The sequence below is a fragment of the Sciurus carolinensis genome, chromosome 2 (assembly GCF_902686445.1).
Source record: "Sciurus carolinensis chromosome 2, mSciCar1.2, whole genome shotgun sequence".
In the NCBI taxonomy this organism is placed as follows: Eukaryota; Metazoa; Chordata; class Mammalia; order Rodentia; family Sciuridae; genus Sciurus; species Sciurus carolinensis.
Genome location: NC_062214.1, coordinates 98458597 through 98478797, shown reverse-complemented (window position 1 = coordinate 98478797; position 20201 = coordinate 98458597). Strand labels below are relative to the sequence as shown.

The 20201-nt window shown below is 39.5% G+C and overlaps 1 protein-coding gene across 2 annotated transcripts in view; it reads right to left on the bottom strand.

Moving 5' to 3' along the window:
* Nucleotides 1-20201, bottom strand: part of Dnaaf4 (dynein axonemal assembly factor 4) — a 128812-nt gene that overhangs the window by 49934 nt on the left and 58677 nt on the right. The window contains exons 5-6 of one of the 2 annotated variants that reach the window (XM_047538995.1): nucleotides 3799-4195; nucleotides 3298-3442 (exon numbers count right to left, since the gene is read on the bottom strand). In XM_047538995.1, the coding sequence (XP_047394951.1) occupies nucleotides 3298-3442; nucleotides 3799-3921 (268 nt within the window). In that variant the 5' untranslated portion in view covers nucleotides 3922-4195. Of the gene's footprint in view, nucleotides 1-3297; nucleotides 3443-3798; nucleotides 4208-20201 lie in introns of those variants that run through there. The other variant, XM_047538994.1, reaches the window with a different exon arrangement.

Sequence of the window (20201 nt, the reverse complement as noted above, 5' to 3'; positions counted from 1 at the left end):
TCCTTTTTTTTTTTTTTTTTTGTGTGTGTGTGTGGTGCTGACATTGAACCTGGGGCCCTGTGCATTCCAGGCAACACTGTACCAATGAACCACATTCCCAACACTTGTTTTTAAAACTAGAACATTTATGGGTTGACTAATATCATTATTGGTTGGGTGGCTAATCTCATTATTAGGTTTAAACTATCAAAATGAACTGGATGCTGCGACAGTCGCTCTCTTGGGTGTAAGAGTTGTTCCTTCACAGAATCCATACCTGAATCTGCAGTATACACATTTTAGGTGCTTCATTCAACCAGACCTGGTGGCATTTTGTCTTTCAGTCTAGGCACTCCAGTTATACTTTCTCTTGCACTTGGCACTTGACATTTGCCACAGGTCAACTTCTGCAGGTGGTAGGCCTTAGAGCCACAGAATCGGCACAATGTATGCGTCTTTATATATATATATATATACATATATATATGTACATATTTTTGTTTATTTTTATATGTGTTGCTGAGAATTGAACCCAGAGCCTCGCACATGCTAGGCAGACATTCTATCACTGAGCCACAATCCAGCTCCAATGTGTGAATCTTACTATGCTTTACAAACAATTCTGAGTGTGTTTTATGATATAGCTATCACAGTCACTGAACTACAAAGGAAGACGGGGTAGGAAAACAGGAATCTGGTTTTTAAAAACTCCTAGGATAATTTGGAACTCATTAAGAAAATAAAATAACTTCACATGGTAACTGACCTTAATCAGTATTATCTGAACTAAAATACCAGATCTTAAGAGGAAAAAATTCTACCTCAGTGCTGGTCCTGAGGATTAGAAATTAAATTCTACTGTAAGATACCAAAAGAGTCTTTTCTTTTTTTTTGGACCTGGGGATTGAACCCAGAGGCACTTAACCACTGAGTCACATCCCCAGCCCCTTTTAAAAATATTTTATTTAGAGACAGGGTCTCGCTGGGTTGCTTAGGGCCTTGCTAAGTTGCTGAGGCTGGCTTTAAACTCACAATTCTCCTGCATCAGCCTCTCAAGTCACTGAGATTATAGGCATGCACCACTGTGCCCGGTCTAACAGAGTCTTAATATAAAGAATGGTTACAGTCCCTTCCATTCTCAATAGCACATACTCAATAGCACATGTTTAATGTCAGAAGCCTATGAGAAATTCTAGGCAGTTGTACTAGAAAACATGGCAATTAGAAGAGGAAGGACGAAAACAGAGGTAAAGGAGTAGAGGACAATTACTGACCCATGAAGCTAAGCTGGGCAGTAGAAAAGAATACTAGTTAAGAGTACAGAAAACTAGATTTACACAGAGATCTCAACTTTGGTTGCATGTTATAATTCCTGGAAAACTTTTTTTTTTTTTTAATAATTGCCAATTCCTGAGTTCTAGTCCCAGAAACTGGTTTTATGGGTCTTAAAAATTCAAGAAGTGGCCGGGCATGGTGGTGCACTCCTATAATCCTGGTGGTTCTGGAGGCTGAGACAGGAGGATCTCAAGTTCAAAGCCAGCATCAACAAAAGTGAGGTACTAAGCAACTCAGTGAGACCCTGTCTCTAAAGAAAATACAAAATAGGGCTGAGGATGTGGCTCAATGTTTGAGTGCCCCTGAATTCAATCCCCAGTACCTTAAAAAAAAATTCAAGAAGTGATCCAAATGTGTAGTCAGGGTTGAGAATCTCTGCTCTACAGTGTAACTGCTAAAGCTCTAGTTCCAGTTTGCCAGTGACTAGCTGTGTGATTTCTGCCAATTACTCAATCCTTCAGTGTTTAAAAAAAGATAATAATACTTAAGTGATAAGTTGTTTCAAGGATTAACAGACATGCTAGTATCTAACACAAAGTAAGTTCTCAATAAAGGCCACATCAGGAAGGTATACCTCTAAGATAAAAACCCATATCCCTTCTGTTTAATGTGTTCCAACTGAATAATTCCATCATTAGGTTTACTTAAGTGGCAGCTGAAGCACTTTATCTTCCTTTTTATGTGGGGGAGGGTTGCTGGGTATTGAACCCAGGGGCAATTAACTACTAAGCTACAATCCCAGTCCTTTTATTTTTTATTTTGTGACAGGGTCTCACTAAGTTGCTGAGGCTGGCCTCAAACTTGCAATCCTCCCACCTCAGCCTCCATAGGAGTAGGGATTACAGGCTTGTGACACCACACCTGACAGTACTATCTCATTTTAATGCAGATGCATCTATGTGCCTTTTTTTTTTTTGGAAGAGCAACTGAAGGAGTTCAGATTGTGCCACACCAAAATATGATATTTTGGTATACTGATTATTTTGAGCTGAAAGAACATGCAAAACATCACACAGGTGCCTTTTCTGATCTCCTCTTATCTGCCTAATGCCTAGTAACAAATTCTCACCAAAAAACCCTAATTGTCATAAATCCCCTTCCCTGGAGTTTTTTTTTTTTTATTGTAAACAAATGGGATACATGTTGTTTCTCTGTCTGTACATGGCGTAAAGGCATACCATTTGTGTAATCATAAATTTACATAGGGTAATGTTGTTTGATTCATTCTGCCATTTTTTTCCCTGGAGTTTTATCAGCCAGGGAGTATTAACTCCTTTTTTTGAAGATGGCATCTGGCTGTGTTGCCTAGGCTGACATCCAACACCTGGGCTCAAGTGATCCTCCTGCCTCAGCCTCCTAAGTAGCTGGGATTCCAGGCATGTGCTGCCATGTTTAACTACTATCAACTCTTAGCACAGGAGAGCAGCCTAGAAGTCCACGATACACTCTAACAAACTTTGACACAAACTCTTATAGTTCCCATCTATTCTTCTAAAAAACCCATCTGTCTTTCCTAAATACAAGCTGTCCTAAGTGCTTCCCCTATTAAGAAGGTTTATGTAAGTCCATCAGCCTCAGCAACTTAGCAAGACTTTCAGCAACGTAGAGACACTGTCTCAAAATTTAAAAATAAATAAATAAAAAGGACTGGGTATGTAGCACAGTGGTAAAACATCCCTGGGTTCAATCTCCAGTACAGAAAGAAAAAAAAAAAAAAAAGACTATATAAACTCTGAAATCTCACCACTTTTTTGAGTTATTTATTCACTTTTTTCTGTGATGCTCCCAAACACATATTATTAAAAGTTAATAAATTTGTATACACTTTCTCCTGTTAATCTGCTAGTCTTTCACTTACCAAGCTATAAAAATGTAGAAAAGTTTTCTTCCCCTACACAATATAGCTGTTTCAAAGACTTTTAAAAGATATAAATCAGAAAAAAGCACAAGCAGATGAATATCTTTTAATAAAGAACTTACTACCTGACACAGAGAGGGTCTCCCACATGACCGCTTCTTTTTTATACAAGGTGAAATCAATAGTGTCATTCCCAATCTTTGCTTTGCTGCTCGCATCGTCTACGGGAGCATAGAGAAATGCCTCAAATAAAAATGGAGGAAAGTTCACCTGTTCGGAAGAGAGAAAACAAATTTCGTTGGTCACACAAATTAACGACACTGGCATTAAAAGAAATACTTGTTAAAAAGTCAAACTAATTTTCTTAAAGGCTCACTAAATTTATTCTAGGTAACAAAATTCAGCAAGACGTGAGTGAGGAAACCCTGGATAAAAGTATTTCCGATGTCTTTTATCTACAGACGAGATGTCACCTGAATGGGATTCATTTTTTAAAAAATGAATGAATGAAAAATTGAGAACGGTCCTCTGTAAGGAGGCTGGCTCGCTTTGCGCGCGCCCAGAAGCGCAGTCGCTGAAGATTCGGGCCACACCCCCGGAGTCGGGCGGCCGACTGGCGTCCCTACCTTGAGGTAGTTTTCCGTGCAGAACACGTCCGCGTCTCTGACACAGACGCCTCGAAGGGGCAGGGAGAGGAACACCGCAGTCTTGGTCTGCTGCCAGCTGTAATTGCTAACTTGCAGCGGCATCCCGGGAGTGACAGGAGCGGAAGGGTTGGCGGGTTGCTGCCGGCGACTCCTCGGTTGCTAGGGAAGCTGGGGTTACCACGCGTCACTCCTTCCGGGTCAGGCCAGGCCGGGCGCCCCAGGCTCCCAGCGTGCCCCGGGCGCACTCTGTCATCGGTTGACTATCGGGCGCTCCGGGACTGTGCTGTTAGGCGGCTTCCTGGGAGTTATTTTCGTCCACTCATGCTACGAGAATTTCCGAAAAGTAGACCCACATCTACTTAAGAAAAGCCTTAGACTGCAAAGAAAGGATGTGGGCTTATGGTTCCGGAAAGCGGAACCCTCCAGGAGCAGGTGTGACACCTGCGTGTTAAGGGAACCCTCCCTGCACTTTTGTTCTGACCGAGGCTGTTTAGAATTAGCACCATTTGATGTTCCTGTTGAGGAAATGTGTCATACCGGGAACTTGGTGTCCTTTCGTAGTCCTCCCAATCCTATCAATTCTAAGGCCACCAAAAGCACCTAGGTAGGGTTCACTAAGGTTTGAAAACCGGGGAGAAGGGGCCTCATGACTCACCTGACAAATACTTTGCTACAACTCAATAGTAGTGATACCGCCGTTTACCGGTGACGAGTTCTGCTTCTTCTAATGTTGAAGATTAAGCACTAGAGAAGCACGCCAAGGCAAGCATATTAAGCAGGTTTATTTAAAGGGAATAATACAGACTTCTCCCGGCAGGGAGAAGGGGGCCATGGCTGATGTTCTAAAGTCCCAAGAAGTGAGCACACCCTGCATCTTTTATAGGTTAAAGTCTCTTTTGTTCTCCAGTTCTTTCCCCCCTTATCTCTCCTTCCTGCCTTGTGACTAGGCCCGGTTTTGCATAAGTGAGAAGCCAAGGGCAGGGGGAGGGCCAAGGTGATTCAGGCGGGTAAGGGCCAGGGGGCATTAATTAGCAGCTCCTTGTTTGCAGTCCTTGATAAAGGCAGGTAAATTTGGTAATCAATGGGCTCCGGAGATCTTTGATATTCCATTCTTCCAGGGGCAGTCTCCAACTTCCAAAGGCAGATGGCTTCATGGCTTCATTTCCTTGAATTGACCCGATTTTCTATTTCTACACTAACTACCTGTCCTTAATTCTGGCTTCATTCCCCCCTTTAGCTATAGGAACTCCTAACTGCTTTAAGGAAAAGGGGGCGTCGGTCATTCTGGCTGCTTCGAAGCTGAAAGGGGGCAGCGAGGGGTAAAGCAGTTTGGAGTTCCTTTTTTAAAAATCGGGTCAATCGAGGGGTCCAAGGTAGAAGTCTGGTTGGGGAAGAGCAGGTTGTAAAGTCATCTGGGGGTGGGTGCTTCTATGATAGAAGAACAAAAAGACATGAGTACTGAAATGAGATTAGTACAAAGTAAATGTTGCAGCATCTGGAACATGCCACTGAGTATCATGAAAATGACAGAAGTCAATCTTTCACCAGGCGGGTGGAAGAATTGAGAAATTGTTCCCATAACTAGGCCTAGCAAAGGCTGGAAAGGACAAGGCCTTTATTTGGGAACTTTAACATTGTCCAGGTTATCAGGAATGTAAACACAACATTTAACTCTTAATGTCATAGATGTCCCAAAAAAAAACATAGTTAAGCTATACTTAATGTTATCTGATTTTTGTAAAATATCCCTTTATTGGTATAACCTGTGTTTAGTAGAGAGCTCTATACTTCTGTTACTTAGGGATAGCTAATCATATGAGCAAACATAGGTTAAGTCTACCTGTGTAGCTTAGGAAGGTCTGCAGGCCTTAAACTGACTAAAAACTTCTGACTCTGGCAGTTTCTCTTGATAGTTATCAGGCACATTTGCTGAAGAATCTTTCTTTCATTTGTAGCTTCCAGTCTTTATTCTAGTGGGCTAATACAAGTGTACATCTTAAGTTACATTTAACTATTATTTCTTTTAAATGCCCAAGAATGGCTATATTTTGGTTTTAACTGTTTTGCTGGGTGTCTAAGATCAAGCTGGTCAAATTGACCTGGTTCCTGTCTTGTTAAAGAGTCAGCTGAGTTCCCACAGGGGCCACTTGTAGAGAACTTAAGAGCAGCTTCTTAGCTCCACCAGTGCTATTGGTTAGGTAGGGTCTCCTTGATGAGGTGACTTCCTTTGGAAGCATAAAGGGATGTCTCCCTTTTTCCATGACCCTCCTTTGCAGCAGATGCACTGAGTGATTTTTCATCCTCTAGTCTCAACAATCTCCTTGATCAGGAGGTTGTGTGACCCAGAGTTGCAGCACTCCTTAGAAAGTCCTCTTATTCCCTGGGTTCAGGCTGACTGAGAGCAAAAGATCCAAATACTGGTCTATCTTGCCTTCTGTATTTAATTCCAATCTCTAAGTTTGATCTTAATCATCCAGCAAGCCAGTCTCACCAGTCATAAAGTAAGAGTACTGGGCTTTAACTTTAATGTCCATAACTTTACAGTTATTTACCCTTTTATCTAACTGGAGTCTGCATTAGTTCTGGAAGTTACCACTATCTGTTAGGTGATGGCTTATTATCACAAGTTACCTAGGTTGCGTGTTCTTGGAGCAGCTACTTCTGCAAAACATTAACAGGTAACAGTTTTACAAAATGAAATTAGCAAGAGTAAAAATATATTCAGCTTGTATAATAGCTATGTTGAATTTTGACTGAGAACCACATTATATTCCCTATTTGAGATCATAGTAATTTTACAACAAAAAAATAATCTTTTGACTATAACTTTAAAAAATAAGCTGAAGTCTGACTAACAAATAAATAAGCTGGAGTCACTCTAACATGCAGTAAGGTGGGAGGCAGAGCCTTATCTCAGGTAAGGCATGGCTCTTTACAGACCTTAAGTGTTCTTATTCTGATGTTGATTTTTGTTTCTTCCTTAAATATCATTAAGTAGTTCACATATACTGTTTCCTGAGTCTATATAAACTTTATAATTAACACAATTTAACATTGTATCTAAAACATGAATCAAAGAAAGGCTGAGAGAGCTTTTAACTTTCCTTTTGTGTGTCAAAGTGGCAAAATATTTTCATGTTTCACAAAATTAACCTTTAAACAAGTCAGGCTCTAATGTTTAGAAATACATTTACATTTGAAATTCTTTATCTCAGTGTAAAAAGTAACAAATTTTACATATACCCTATTGATAACAGGTCCTATAATAGAACATTAAATGATAGAAATAAATCCCCAATAAAATTTACTCTTTATAAGTTTAAAATTACCATTACAGACAAGTTTAATCTGGAGAATAGCAGCTGGATAAATTCCCTGCTTTAAAACTTGTATACCTGAAAAATATGAACACATTTAATATACAACTAGTGACCACTTCACAATTACCTTGACACTTTTTTCTTATCAAATTTAGTTTTTAAAGAAAAATGTATGAGTTCGATCCCCAGTACCGCAAAAAAAAAAAAAAAAAAAAAAAAAAAAAAAAAAAAAAAAAAAAAAAAAAAAAGAAAAATGTAGACTCTGTAACACAGTATAATACTCTAACAGTTGTTTAACCATAATTGTATAAACCCCAATTTTTAAGACTAATTGTTCTAAAGAAAAAACTTAATAGACACAAAGTTAAGAATAAATTAGTGTTTCTAAGAAATCCTTGCCATTTAACCATGTCATTTTACCATATAGATTAAACTTTGGTTTATATCAGAACATTAGTATTTCACTTTAGGAAAAACCTTAAATAGCTTTAGCTGTTTCACATACATACAACCAACTTAGTTACACGCAAACTTGTTGAAACTTGCCCTTTACGTACACAGACTTTCTTAGCACTTACTTAGACCCTCATGTATTTCATCACACAGAAACATTTCCTTTTCCCTTTTACTAAATATATTTCCATACCCAGAACCTTTTATTTTCTCTTTCCTATCTGTTGACCCTTTTTTGTTCATATTCTGAAACAACTCTTATGAAATTTCTGAATTTAGATAAATTGCTCTATTTTAATAAGATTAAATATTTTGTTGTTTATAGTACTCTAATTGAAACACAGTTGAAACTTTTGGGACCCTTTGTACATAGAATTGCACTTGTTAGGACATAACTCTTAGTAACCTTGTTTTTAGTTTAGTGATGACACAAAGCAAGTTTAAACCCTTTTATTTACCAACCTATAAAAACACCAATAATGTTTAAGTATGATACCCCATGGAATTTAAAGAGTTAAGAGTACTTGATGTTATTTAACAATTAGCATTTTAACTTTGAAAATTAATCAGATGTCTCTACAAACACATTTGAGTAATCCCATACATGTTAACTCTAATTCACTTATTCTGTAAAAACCAAGAAAGCAGGCAAGTGTCCTGAACAGTATTTGCTATCTCTTTCCTGTTGAAGAAAAGTCCTAGAAACAATTGATATTAGACATTTTATTAACATCAATATTTTATTAGATTGACCACCTAGAGACTTGCGAGTTATTTTCAAAGACATTTTACTTTCATTAGTTTACCCAATTTGAATTGAACCTTTAAATCACGTGAATTAAAAGTATTTGGATCCATTTTTAAATTTTAATTTTAGGAGCGCTCAGTTTTGATACAGACAACACCAGACAGCACGACATACAAATAACACAAAATCAAAGGCCTTGTAACTTTATAGGTGAATCTCCATTGCAATGTAACAGATGTTCAAAAGCTGTAGTTGAATAAAAAAATAGAACTTATCAAAAAAGTCATGAGCTCAAAAAATATATAGAATTAAAAAAAAACAAGAGTCCTGGAAAAATGATACGGCCGTTAATTACTTTAGTAAAGCACCATAAAATTTACTTTTGCTGGAGTTTAGGTAAGGCTCTTTTTTAGCTTTTTTTCCTTGGGTTTGAGACCGGTCTCCTACTGAGCCTTTAGGCTTCCTTTATTTACATTTCAATGTAAGCCTTGACTGAGATCTGGAAGGACCTAACAGGTTTTAACAGAAACTTTGTGCCTAGGGCATTTTAGTCATTTCATTAGGACAGGTTGGATGTCAAAGAAAATTATGAGACCTTATTTTCCATTTCTTTTGAGAATGAAGCTACTTTGCTAAGTTCCTCACTGAGATATGCCATTGGTTATTGAGTTGCCTATGGCTGTCTATCCAGGATTTATTTTCCCCTTTTGTGACAAACAGGTTAAATCTTGCTTCATAGGTAAGCTGAGGACAGGAGCTTGAAGTAAGGCCCCTTCCTGGGGCAGAATATTGTCCTATGGTGGCTATTTTGTGTAGTATTGAACCTGTTGATGACATAACTAAGCTTTATTTTTTTGAGATCTTATAATTCCTATTAGCTAAGAAGTTTAGGAGTTCTGCAATGGCCTTTTGATATTCCTCCTGGGTGGAGGCACATAAAGTATGTACTTTACTTACTGGAGAACAATCACAGAATGTTTTATCTCTGAATTTTGTTAAGTCCTTAGCTAAGGTTTGTCCGGAACAGGTGAGGGCCATCTAAATCCTAAGGCAATACTGTCTAGGTTAGTTGAGATACAGTATCTGGTTCCTCAAAGGCTAACAGAAATTGCCATTCAGAGTCTAGCATAAACAGGAAAAGCCATCTTTTAAATCTAACTTAGTAAACCAAGCAGCAGTTGGAATCCAAGATAAAAGTGTATGAATTAAGAACTACAGGGTGGGGGAAATTACTGCTTCATTATTCTAAGGTCTTGGACTAGGCAGTTTGCTTTTTAACTCCTAAATGGGCAAATTGCATGGGCTATTGCAAGGCATTAAAAGTTTCTATCAGTTTGAATGATCTTTAATAAGTCCTTTTTCTTGCCTATATGTTCCCTTTTTTCTTTTGATGTCTATTAAATACAGAAGATGCAAGCTGGAGAAGATCATCTGAGGATTGATCAGGGCCACGTGCCAATTTTGAAATTTCCTCTAAATATTTGGGGCTGACTAAATGATAAATTTATACTTTAAAAGTAGGTGGCCCTTTATGAATTCAGGATTCAGAGTGGTGTGCTTTCTTATTGCTTTCCTAAGTCTCTCCATGAAAATAGCAGGATTTTCGTGAAGGCTGCATAATAGTTTTTTTATGCATCCTACTCATTATTTGAATCCCAGTTAGGATGGTTTCTGGGAACTGCCTGTGCTCTAGATGGTTAATAGCATAATTTTCCAGGTGAAGTCAAATACCTGGCGTAAGTTTTGTAACATCTCAATATTTATTAGGATCCTCCAAAAGCCTCCTTAAATTTATTTTTGCCTATCTTAAGTTGGGAGGGTTCCCTCAATTTTCCTCCCTTAGTGGGCGATTCCTCAAGACTTTCTCCTCTCATGGTAGAGATTATTGCTGTCAAGCATGGTAACATATGAAAGGCACTTTTCTTGATCATTTGCAATTTAGCAGTATGCAGGCTAGTGGTGAACCTGGCAATACTGTTGAGAGTGAAGCTCCCATCTAAGTGGAAGAAAAGAAAAATAGACCTCAGTCGCCCGCGCCGGCGACTATGTGCAGGGACGTCTCCCTAAGTTTGAGCTTCAATCCGGTCCAGAAAACCCGTCTCTCACTACCTGGCTTTGCCAAAGTATTTCTGGCCTCCTTCGGCAAAGTGCTGGGGCTCTAGTTTGCCCTGTGCTAGAGACCCTTGGAGGATTCAGACTTAAGGGCATTACTGCTTTCCTCCCTGCCACTATAAACTCCTAATTATGAAAAACGATGACAAAAGTAAAAAATGTGCCTTTTGCCTATCTTCTTGCCCTGTAAACTAAAGGAATCTCCGGAGGGTGAGGGGACATCTATTGGTTGTTAGGCGTATAACACCCTTTGCTTGGAGGGTCTCACGGGAGGGGTTTTTAAATGCCTCCCTCTTGCAGCTTAAAGAGAACACAGTGAGCACATTTAAGCATGGGAACAGTAATGGGGAGACTCTAGATGTCTAGACTAGTGAAGGCTAACTATGCGAACAAAGGGAACCTGGGCCTTTTCATACTAATCATCCCAGGCCTTAATCCTACAGCTTGAATTCCTAATGTCTGACCAGCAAGGGAAGGGGAGCATCCAGGAGGGAGTGGATGTGCGGGAGTGTTGTGCACTGTATAGCCCATACGGAGGCAAAGGTGATTGGCGCTTTCCCTCAGTGCCATTGTCTACCGATCAGCCTGGATACCCTTCAGGGCTGTCGGGAGGGGGAGTCTGGAGAAGGAACCTTTGGGGTCCACCCGAGAGTAGCCCGGGCCGAGAACCCCGCAGTTGCTCCAACCCTTCCTCCACCTCCACGCATCCTGGGCAGATCAGGACTAGGGACACTGTGTACTTGCGGCAATTGCGCTCCGGGCCTGGACAGAAAAGTAGGAAACGGCTTCAGCAGAGCCCCAACATGCCTGCAGAGCAGGGGATTGGAAACTTGCCTGGGCCGGGAAACCTCTCACCCGAGTCTTAAGGATGGCGGCTGCACTAACTGCATTTAAGTAGCCGACGGGTGCCCATTTTGCCCTCCAAAAATAAAGATACAGAAAGAAAGATGTACCTCAAACAGATGTGGGGTGCATGGAGAGAGAAGCTTACTTACCTTGGCGTAAGTCTCGGTGGGACCTCCAAATCTGATACCGCCGTTTACCGGTGACGAGTTCTGCTTCTTCTAATGTTGAAGATTAAGCACTAGAGAAGCACGCCAAGGCAAGCATATTAAGCAGGTTTATTTAAAGGGAATAATACAGACTTCTCCCGGCAGGGAGAAGGGGGCCATGGCTGATGTTCTAAAGTCCCAAGAAGTGAGCACACCCTGCATCTTTTATAGGTTAAAGTCTCTTTTGTTCTCCAGTTCTTTCCCCCCTTATCTCTCCTTCCTGCCTTGTGACTAGGCCCGGTTTTGCATAAGTGAGAAGCCAAGGGCAGGGGGAGGGCCAAGGTGATTCAGGCGGGTAAGGGCCAGGGGGCATTAATTAGCAGCTCCTTGTTTGCAGTCCTTGATAAAGGCAGGTAAATTTGGTAATCAATGGGCTCCGGAGATCTTTGATATTCCATTCTTCCAGGGGCAGTCTCCAACTTCCAAAGGCAGATGGCTTCATGGCTTCATTTCCTTGAATTGACCCGATTTTCTATTTCTACACTAACTACCTGTCCTTAATTCTGGCTTCAGTAGGATAAGTTGGACATTTTACAATTACTTAGGTAGCCTTTGAACTTTAGGGTTGCAAAGAAACTCGAAGGTCATGTCCTTTCATCCTACCTATTTAAGGAATCTAAAATCCATGCGCTTAAACCCACTGTCACATAGATTTGTGATAGAACAGCAACTAAAATACTAATCTCTTAACTCCCATTCCAATATTCTTTCCCTGGACTACTTCTGTAATTTCAGTTTATAAATTACTAGAATATGATGCTAACACACTGAATTCATATGATAATTAACTACTGCAAGTTACTTAACACCAGGAATTTTGATTTTAAACTTTTTACTTTTGGAGACGATTTACACAAATTTCAAAGCACCTGAGAAATTCCTTGAGAAAACTTTAGGAATCGTTAGACTTAAGGGAAAATATCTTTTCCCCAAAACAGCGCATCCCTGACTACCTTAACTAGTTTTGTCAGCAATTCATTATCTTAAGCTTTTGGTAATTTTGAATAGTGGGAGTCATCTAGGATTCCCCCCGCCCCTCCAAGCTGAGAAATGTATGACTTCTACATATTCAGGGGGTTTTTTCTTCCCATATTGCTTTTGGCTCTCCGCACCCTTTTATACTATTCCTACTTTTTTCATATTGTTTTAAACTGTCATGTGTGTCTTCAAAAGACAGAGTTTATGTGTTTCTTTCATATAAAAATTTAAAGTGTAAGTCGTCCCATTATATAAAAATACAAGACAGTCTGTCTCTCCCTCTGGAGATAACCTGCATTCTCTCTTGAATGCGTGTTCCTTGCTTTTCCCCCAAAAGTTTCTCTCTTGAGGTGGCCTACATTCTCTCTTGAATGTACTTCTGTATTCCTAAATAAACCTCTATGTCTCTAACTGGTGTGTGCCGAAACTTTTTGATCATGTGTGCTAAGAACCCTCCTGACCCTGAGTCAAATTCCCCTTTCTCTCCAGGAACTCCTCAGTCCCTTCTTCAGAGACCTCTCTTCTCTGGTGACATCACCAGGTGCAATGGCACATACTGGTAATTCCAGCTACTCTGGAGGCTGAGGAGGAGGATTGTAATTCCAGGCCAGGCTCAGCAATTTAGTGAGACTTTCAGCAACTTAACAAGCTCCTGCTTCAGAATAAAAAGTTTCTACTTATAGATGATGCTATATCTATGTATGAATAAACCACAATGAATCTCACATGTATGTGTATAATATTATAATGCACTAATTATAATGACAATAACAGTAAGTCGGTGGGGAAGGGAGGTGGGAAGGGAAAGGGAAGGTACTAGAGAATTAAATTGATATTTTTTGTTATTTGCATGTAGAAATATGGCACAATTAATCCCACTATTGTGCATAATTTTAATGTGCTAATTACAAAAAGGATGTGGAATGTAGTTAAGCGGTAAAACACCCCTGGGTTCAATTTCAACCCCTGGGTTTATCCTACTGCATGCCTGTAATCCCAGCTACTTGAGAGGCAGAGGCATCTCTCTATCTCCAACTCCCCAGTACCAAAGAAAAAGAAAAAATGAATAAAATAAAAAGACACTAACCATAAATTAAAAGATTGAAAATGTTTCTGAATTTTATAACTGATGTTCATGAAAAGACATAATAATGTAAAGATATATAGATATATAAAAATTCTGTATATATAAAATATAGAGACCTGAAATAGTATATATATATATATATACTATATTATACTATATATACTTATATATACTATTTCAAGTATCTTTAAGTATTTTTATAATTACCTGTATATACACACACAAACACAATTTCAGTCAAGGGTCATAGTTACACCAATAGTTTAACAAGCTGAGTTCAACTCATTGAGGAAGAGAAAACAGAGACCATGGGATATCTCAGTAAGAGGTTGTTAGAATTTAGGGACAATTTTAAGAGAGAGAAAGGATTCCCTCTAAATTGTGTCCTTTCAAAAAGTGTAATTCTACTGATGAGTTTCAAGACATGAGATCCAAAAATATAACACCTTGGCTTAATGAATATTTTAAGTTTAAGGAATATGAGAAGGATTGACATCCCCCCACCCTTCTCTTCTGAAACAGGTCATAAGACCCTCATGTGAGAAGTGCCTTCCCTTTACCCAAAGGAAAAAGGCATGCACTTTCTGAAAAAGGAAAGGAACCTGAAAAAACAGACCTTTTTAAGTTCTTGCCAGTTTATGACACTTAGCTAATACACTTGTCCTACCACATTTTTCCTGCAACTTTCCATTCCATCAGACCTAGGGATAAATGATTAGGTTTCATTTGTTCCATTCTTAATTTCCTCATAAAGGATCCCAAATCATGTAAAACTTAAATTGAATAAATTTGTGTGCTTTTCTTTTGTCAATCTGTCTTTTGTTACAGGAACCCCAGACAAGAACTTAGAAGGGTAGAAGGAAAAGATATATTTTTCCTCCATTACATGATGATTTGGTAAAGAAGTAGCTGTTGCTCACTTAGACAAAATTATCATTTTGCTGTGGTCTCAGAGTATACTTGTTTCAGGTTGGTATTCTGTGTGATTATTTATGTTCAACAGAAGAATAGCTTGGCCAAGCTGTGAGTTTCAGATTTGCTTCTGAATGTCCAAGGCTTCTCTTTTCTCTTACTCAATAATCAACAAAGAGAACATATAAGCAAAATATATAAAGAAAAGGAAATGCAACCCTACATGAAAACAGGCAAATTGTCATGATGTACTTATTCTAGCAATTCCACTCCTAACTATAAAGATTTTTTTTCTTTTTTTTGCAGTACTGGGGATTGAACCCAGGGCCTTGTGCTTATAAGGCAAGCACTCTACCAACTGAGCTATCTCCCCAGCCCACTATAAAGATTTCTAACAATTCCTAGGTGATACTGCTGTTTCATGAAACACTGCCCTAGAACAGAGTTTTGCAACCTCCATGCTATTAATATTTTAGGTTGGATAATTCTGGGTAATTTGTGCTGTTCTGTGCCTTAGAAGATGTTTAGTAGCATCTACCCACTCAATGCTAGTCATACTCTTCAAATATAATCATAAAAGTGTCTTCAGGCATTGCCAAATGTCCCCTGAATTTGGGTTGGGAATAGTAAAATTGCTGCCATCTGAGAATCATTGCCTTATAAAAAGTCTTGGTTGTGTACATTAGGACATATTTATAGGTCTTCAAAGAGACTTCATAGTAAAAAACCTGAGAAATGCCAACAGCTATATACACACACAACAGAATATCATCTAACAATAAAAGCAAGTAAGTTACCATTATATATTGGATGGATAAGTAAAAAAAGCAAATCAAATTCTTAGCAAATAATACCATTTTAATAAAAATTTAAAGACAAAGGAAACTAAATGTATCGGATAAGAATTCCCATGTAGTGGTATAACTTTAAAGGAAAGTGAATCATTAGAAAAAGTAGTGATCAACTCAGGTAAAGTTCATACAAGAGGCCCATTTGTGGTAAGGCCAACCTGGGTAACTTAACAAGACCCTGTTTCAAAATAAAATTTTAAATAGGGCCAAAGCTAAAGTTCAGTGTTAGAGTGCTTGCCTAGCATGTGCAAGGCCCTGGGTTTAATTCCCAGTAACACATACACATACACACATATACACACACAAAAGACAGGTTACCAGAGTGTTTTCCTTCCTACCAACAAAACATTAATGTCACATCATTTGGAGACTCATTATAAATGCAGATTCTTAGGCCCCTCTCAGACCAAAAATTTTACAGGCGAGGCAGAAACCAGTGTTTTAACAAGTCCACTAGGTAATTCTGTGACACAATGAAATCTGAGAACCACTAGGTTAAGGGATAGGTTTTATTGGAGAAAGGGAAAACTTAAAAAGCTAAGAAAACCCCACACAACTCCCCCTTCTTCCCATCATCCCAAAGAAAGGCACACTGGGGCCAAGGCACTTCACTAGATCTGCAGTATGGGTTTGCATTGTAGAGAGGAATCTTGTCCCTGGCTTTCCTTGCTCACAGGGCAAACATGAAGGGAAACCTGTCAGTAGGGAAACTACTAGAGCACCCTGTAGTCTTGGTTTATTTATAGGAGTTGTCTGAAAAAGTCAGCTATGTAGTATTGGGAGAACTTAGATCACAGGGAGAGTTGTAGTTGAAAGAAGTATCAGTCCCATGGGAAGTTGAGTTTAGGGGTATCCCTTCCCACTATAGGACAGAAAGTTCCAGTCTCATTGACTGGTTGCCTAAGAAAACCCAAGAGGAGCAAGTGCTATAGTTTGATCCAAAATGTCCCCCCAAGTGTTATGTGTTGAAGGCTTGGTCCCCTGCTACTGACATTATACGGAGGTGGTGGAAACGCTAAGAAGTGGGGGCCTCTGGAGGAAGTAGGTCACTGGGACATGTTCTTGAAGGGTATATCTTGTCCCTGCTCCATCCCCCATCTTTCTTTCTCTCCCTCTCTTTTTCTCTTTCTCTTTCCTGGCCACCATGAGGTAAGCAGCTTTGCTGTGCCACACCCTACCTGCCATGATTGTCTGCCTTACAACAGGCCTAAAAGCAATGGAACCTGCTGACCATGAGCCGAAACCTCTGAAACCATGAACCAAAACAAATCTTTCTGCTTTTTAAATTGTTTACGTCAAGTATATTACTACAAAGATGGATGGCTGACTACATAGCACTGAAGATCACTTTTTGATTCTGTTTGTTATATTAAAGGATGCAATCAGGGCTGGGGGTGTGGCTCAGTGGTAACATGTGAGAAACTGGGTTCAATCCTCAGCACCACATAAAAATAAAATAAAGGTATTGTGTCTACCTACAATTAAAAATATATATATATATATAATTTTTAAAAGGATGCAATCAGACAGCCTCAAAGAGATTAACAAGGGGTTTCTCTGTGAGTTTGAACTTAAATCATTTTGTTGGTGACAAATACTGCAAAAGTAAATTTTTTAAAAAATAAAAGCACATCTATTCTTAGTTACTCTCATCCCATTACTAGAGTGACTGTACAACACATATATGTATATAATTAAGTACTCCTCCATGGCCATTAAAGGACTGTGTGGGTTTCCACAGGCCTGGGCTGTTGGGCAGGGAAGTCAGATTTGAGGTGGCCAAACCTTGGTCTAGAAGGAACAGAGGTTTCAGATAGACAGATTCCTTACCCTAGGAGAAAGCACGGCTAGAAGTAGGTAGGAATGGGGTTCTTTAAAACAGGAGGCTTAGGATCTAAGGTCAGGAATGTTGGGAGTGTTAACATCTTTTCAGGTTAAATTAATTTCTTTTTCCTTTTTTAAAAACCCCTTTGTTTCCAAATTTGGTCCTCCAATCTAGCTTTTGGAGTCTGGAAAACTGGGTTAGAATGCCAACTCTACTTTTATCAGCTGTATGACCCTGAACAAGTTTCTCACCCACTAGTTTCTTCATCTAAAAAATGAAGGCAATAGTATCTATCAGTAGGGTGTTGAGAGGATTAAGTATGATTTTGTGTAAAGCCCTCATTTATTGTTGCTGTTCTATCCGGATATTTGAGCAGAACCATCGCTTTTTTTCTTGAACTTCACTACAAGTATTTTTCCTGATCTGCATCCTGGCAGACATGAAATGGTTTTCTATCTGAAAGAAAATAAAAGTGAGACTTTTAATATTCATGTACTGAATGCTCCACAAACCCAATCAATTGCTAAGAAGTGTCTCTTACACCCATGTGCTTCTCACTGCCACTATCTTAATTTCTATTTATTTCTTTATTTATGTGGTTCTGGGGATTGAGCCCAGAGCCTTGTGCTTGCTAGGCAAGTGTTCTGCCAGCTGAGCTATATTCCCAGCCCCTATCTTAATTTCTTGAAGTATCAATAGTTCTGAGTACCCGGAAGAGTCATTCCTGTAATGCCGTTAGAGGAGTCTCCTCTGTGGCTGAAGATTCAGCATCTAATCTGGAGTTTATTGCAGAGGCTTCATGCAAGCATGAGAGAAAAGCAAACACAACCTGGTGATGATTAAGACTCAGAGCCAGGCATGGTGGCATGTGTCTGCAGTCACAGCTTCTTGAGAGACCGAAGAGGGAGCATTGTTTGAGCCCAGGAGTTCAGCCGGGGAAACAGTAAAACCTTTCGTTTAAAAAAAAAAAAAAACACTGAATAACCAAAACCAAATGAAAATGAAGGGAAAAAAAAATTTTCTATTGAGTTACACTACATAACTATTTAATAAGGCTTTGATCAATATTTTCCTCCAAGGGAAAGGACACTATGGTCAGTGAGAACATTGATAAATTCAGTTACTGCCTAATCTATGAAACATGTTTATATCAGTAGTATTTACCTAAAGATTAACCTAGAAAAGGTTGGTTTTTTCCTTAGATGTGACAATTTTTTTCTTTATTTCTTTTTTTAGTTGTAGATGGACACAGTACCTTTATTTTGTTCATTTATTTTTATGTGGTGCTGAGGATCAAACCCGGTGCCTCACATGTGCTAGGCAAGGGTTCTACCACTGAGCTACAACCCCAGCCTAAGATGTGGCAGTTTTTCCATGAAGTTCTTATAATAATGTTGCACTAATAAGAAATATGAAACATATAAAATAAACCAATAATTTTTACCATTTTTTAAAAAGTAAGTTGTGTTCGTCAGCTTTTCATCACTGTGACTAAAGTACCTGACTAGGACAACTTAGAGGAGGAAAAGTTTATTTTGGGTTTATGGTTCCAGATCTTCAGTCCATGGTAGACTGACTCCATTGCTCCAGGCCTGAGGTGAATCAGAACAATGTGGCAGAAGGGCATGGTAGAGGTAAGTAACTCACCTCATGGCAACTGGGAAGCAGAGAGGGATTGAGGCACCAAGACAAAATAAATCCTGGAAGTCTCACCCCTGGTGACTTTCTTCGGTTACACCATCTGCCTATAGTTAACATTCAGTTAGACCATTCAAATTATTACTCCACCAAATGGATTAATCCACTGAATAAGTTGTAGCTCTCATAATCTAAGTATTTTACATTTGAACATTCCTGCATTAACACAGGCACTTCTGGGGGATACCTCATATCCAAATCATAATATAGATAAAATAATAAATCCTCTATGAGATCCCAAGGACCTCTTAGGAAAACCCAAACATGGTTTATGTTTAAAAGATTACTGAAATTTTTAAACATGCAGTGTAGGGATTGATCTTTGGAAAACTTAAAAAGAGTTATAGGAGATTCTGGTATATGATTAAGGAAGAGTCTTCGTCTCAGAACAATGAATGACTTTAACTTGCTTACCTGTAATTCAAAGCTACAAGAGAAGACAACAAAAAATATAAAAAGTAACACAACAGAGCCTGGGAAGATGGCCAAGTAGAGGAGGTAGATTTGCAAACTGCTTTATGGTATGAGGCCAAGAAAGTGGATAACCAGCTTCTCAGTGAGATGGGTGAAAGAGGGATTTTTACTGGGACTTAATACTGGACTCCCAGAACAGCTTGGGGACTAAGAAGTTTGGGTACAATAAAATAAAAGAAGGAAACCTGCCACCACCATCACTGCCACCAGCTGCCAGAGTGGACCCACCACGGGTAAAGCAGGAAGAGGGACTAAAGGAACCCACATTTCAGGTGGCACCATGGCAAGTCTCGGTATGAAGAAATCAGAGATTAAGGGCACTGTCAGACTGATCCAGAGGGTGTGCTACACTATGTCCTTGTGTGGGAAATACACCTGTGTGTCTCCCTGTCGTCTGCAAAGAGTTGAGGCAGGAACCATATTCCAGTTGTGTTTTGGCAGCTGACGGCTATGGGAGCAAGTCCAAGAGCCCATACCTGGGTAATACAAGCTGGGTCCAAAATCCAGACCTGGCAGATGCCCACCACACAACTCAGAGTGTGCCCAGGACAGCAGGAAAAATTCAGCCATGGAGAGTGTTTTATACATGGGGAATATGGGACGTTGAACCCAAGACATCCTTGGTCCCTCCTCCCTTTGAATCTGGTAGTTTGCAGGACCAGATGGGGCAGGCGGGAAATTCGAGTGGGTGGATGAGAGTGACTGTGCATTGGGGGACTGAGTCCCAGAGGCCAGGAAGGACAGGAACCATAGGAGGCATAGGGGGCAAAGGATTGACTCCTTCACTGCAGGAGAGGAACCCAGGGGAGACTCCTGCAGTTTAGTCTCCCAGTGTGGATTGGCATCTGCCAAGCCCTGGAGGTGCACTAATT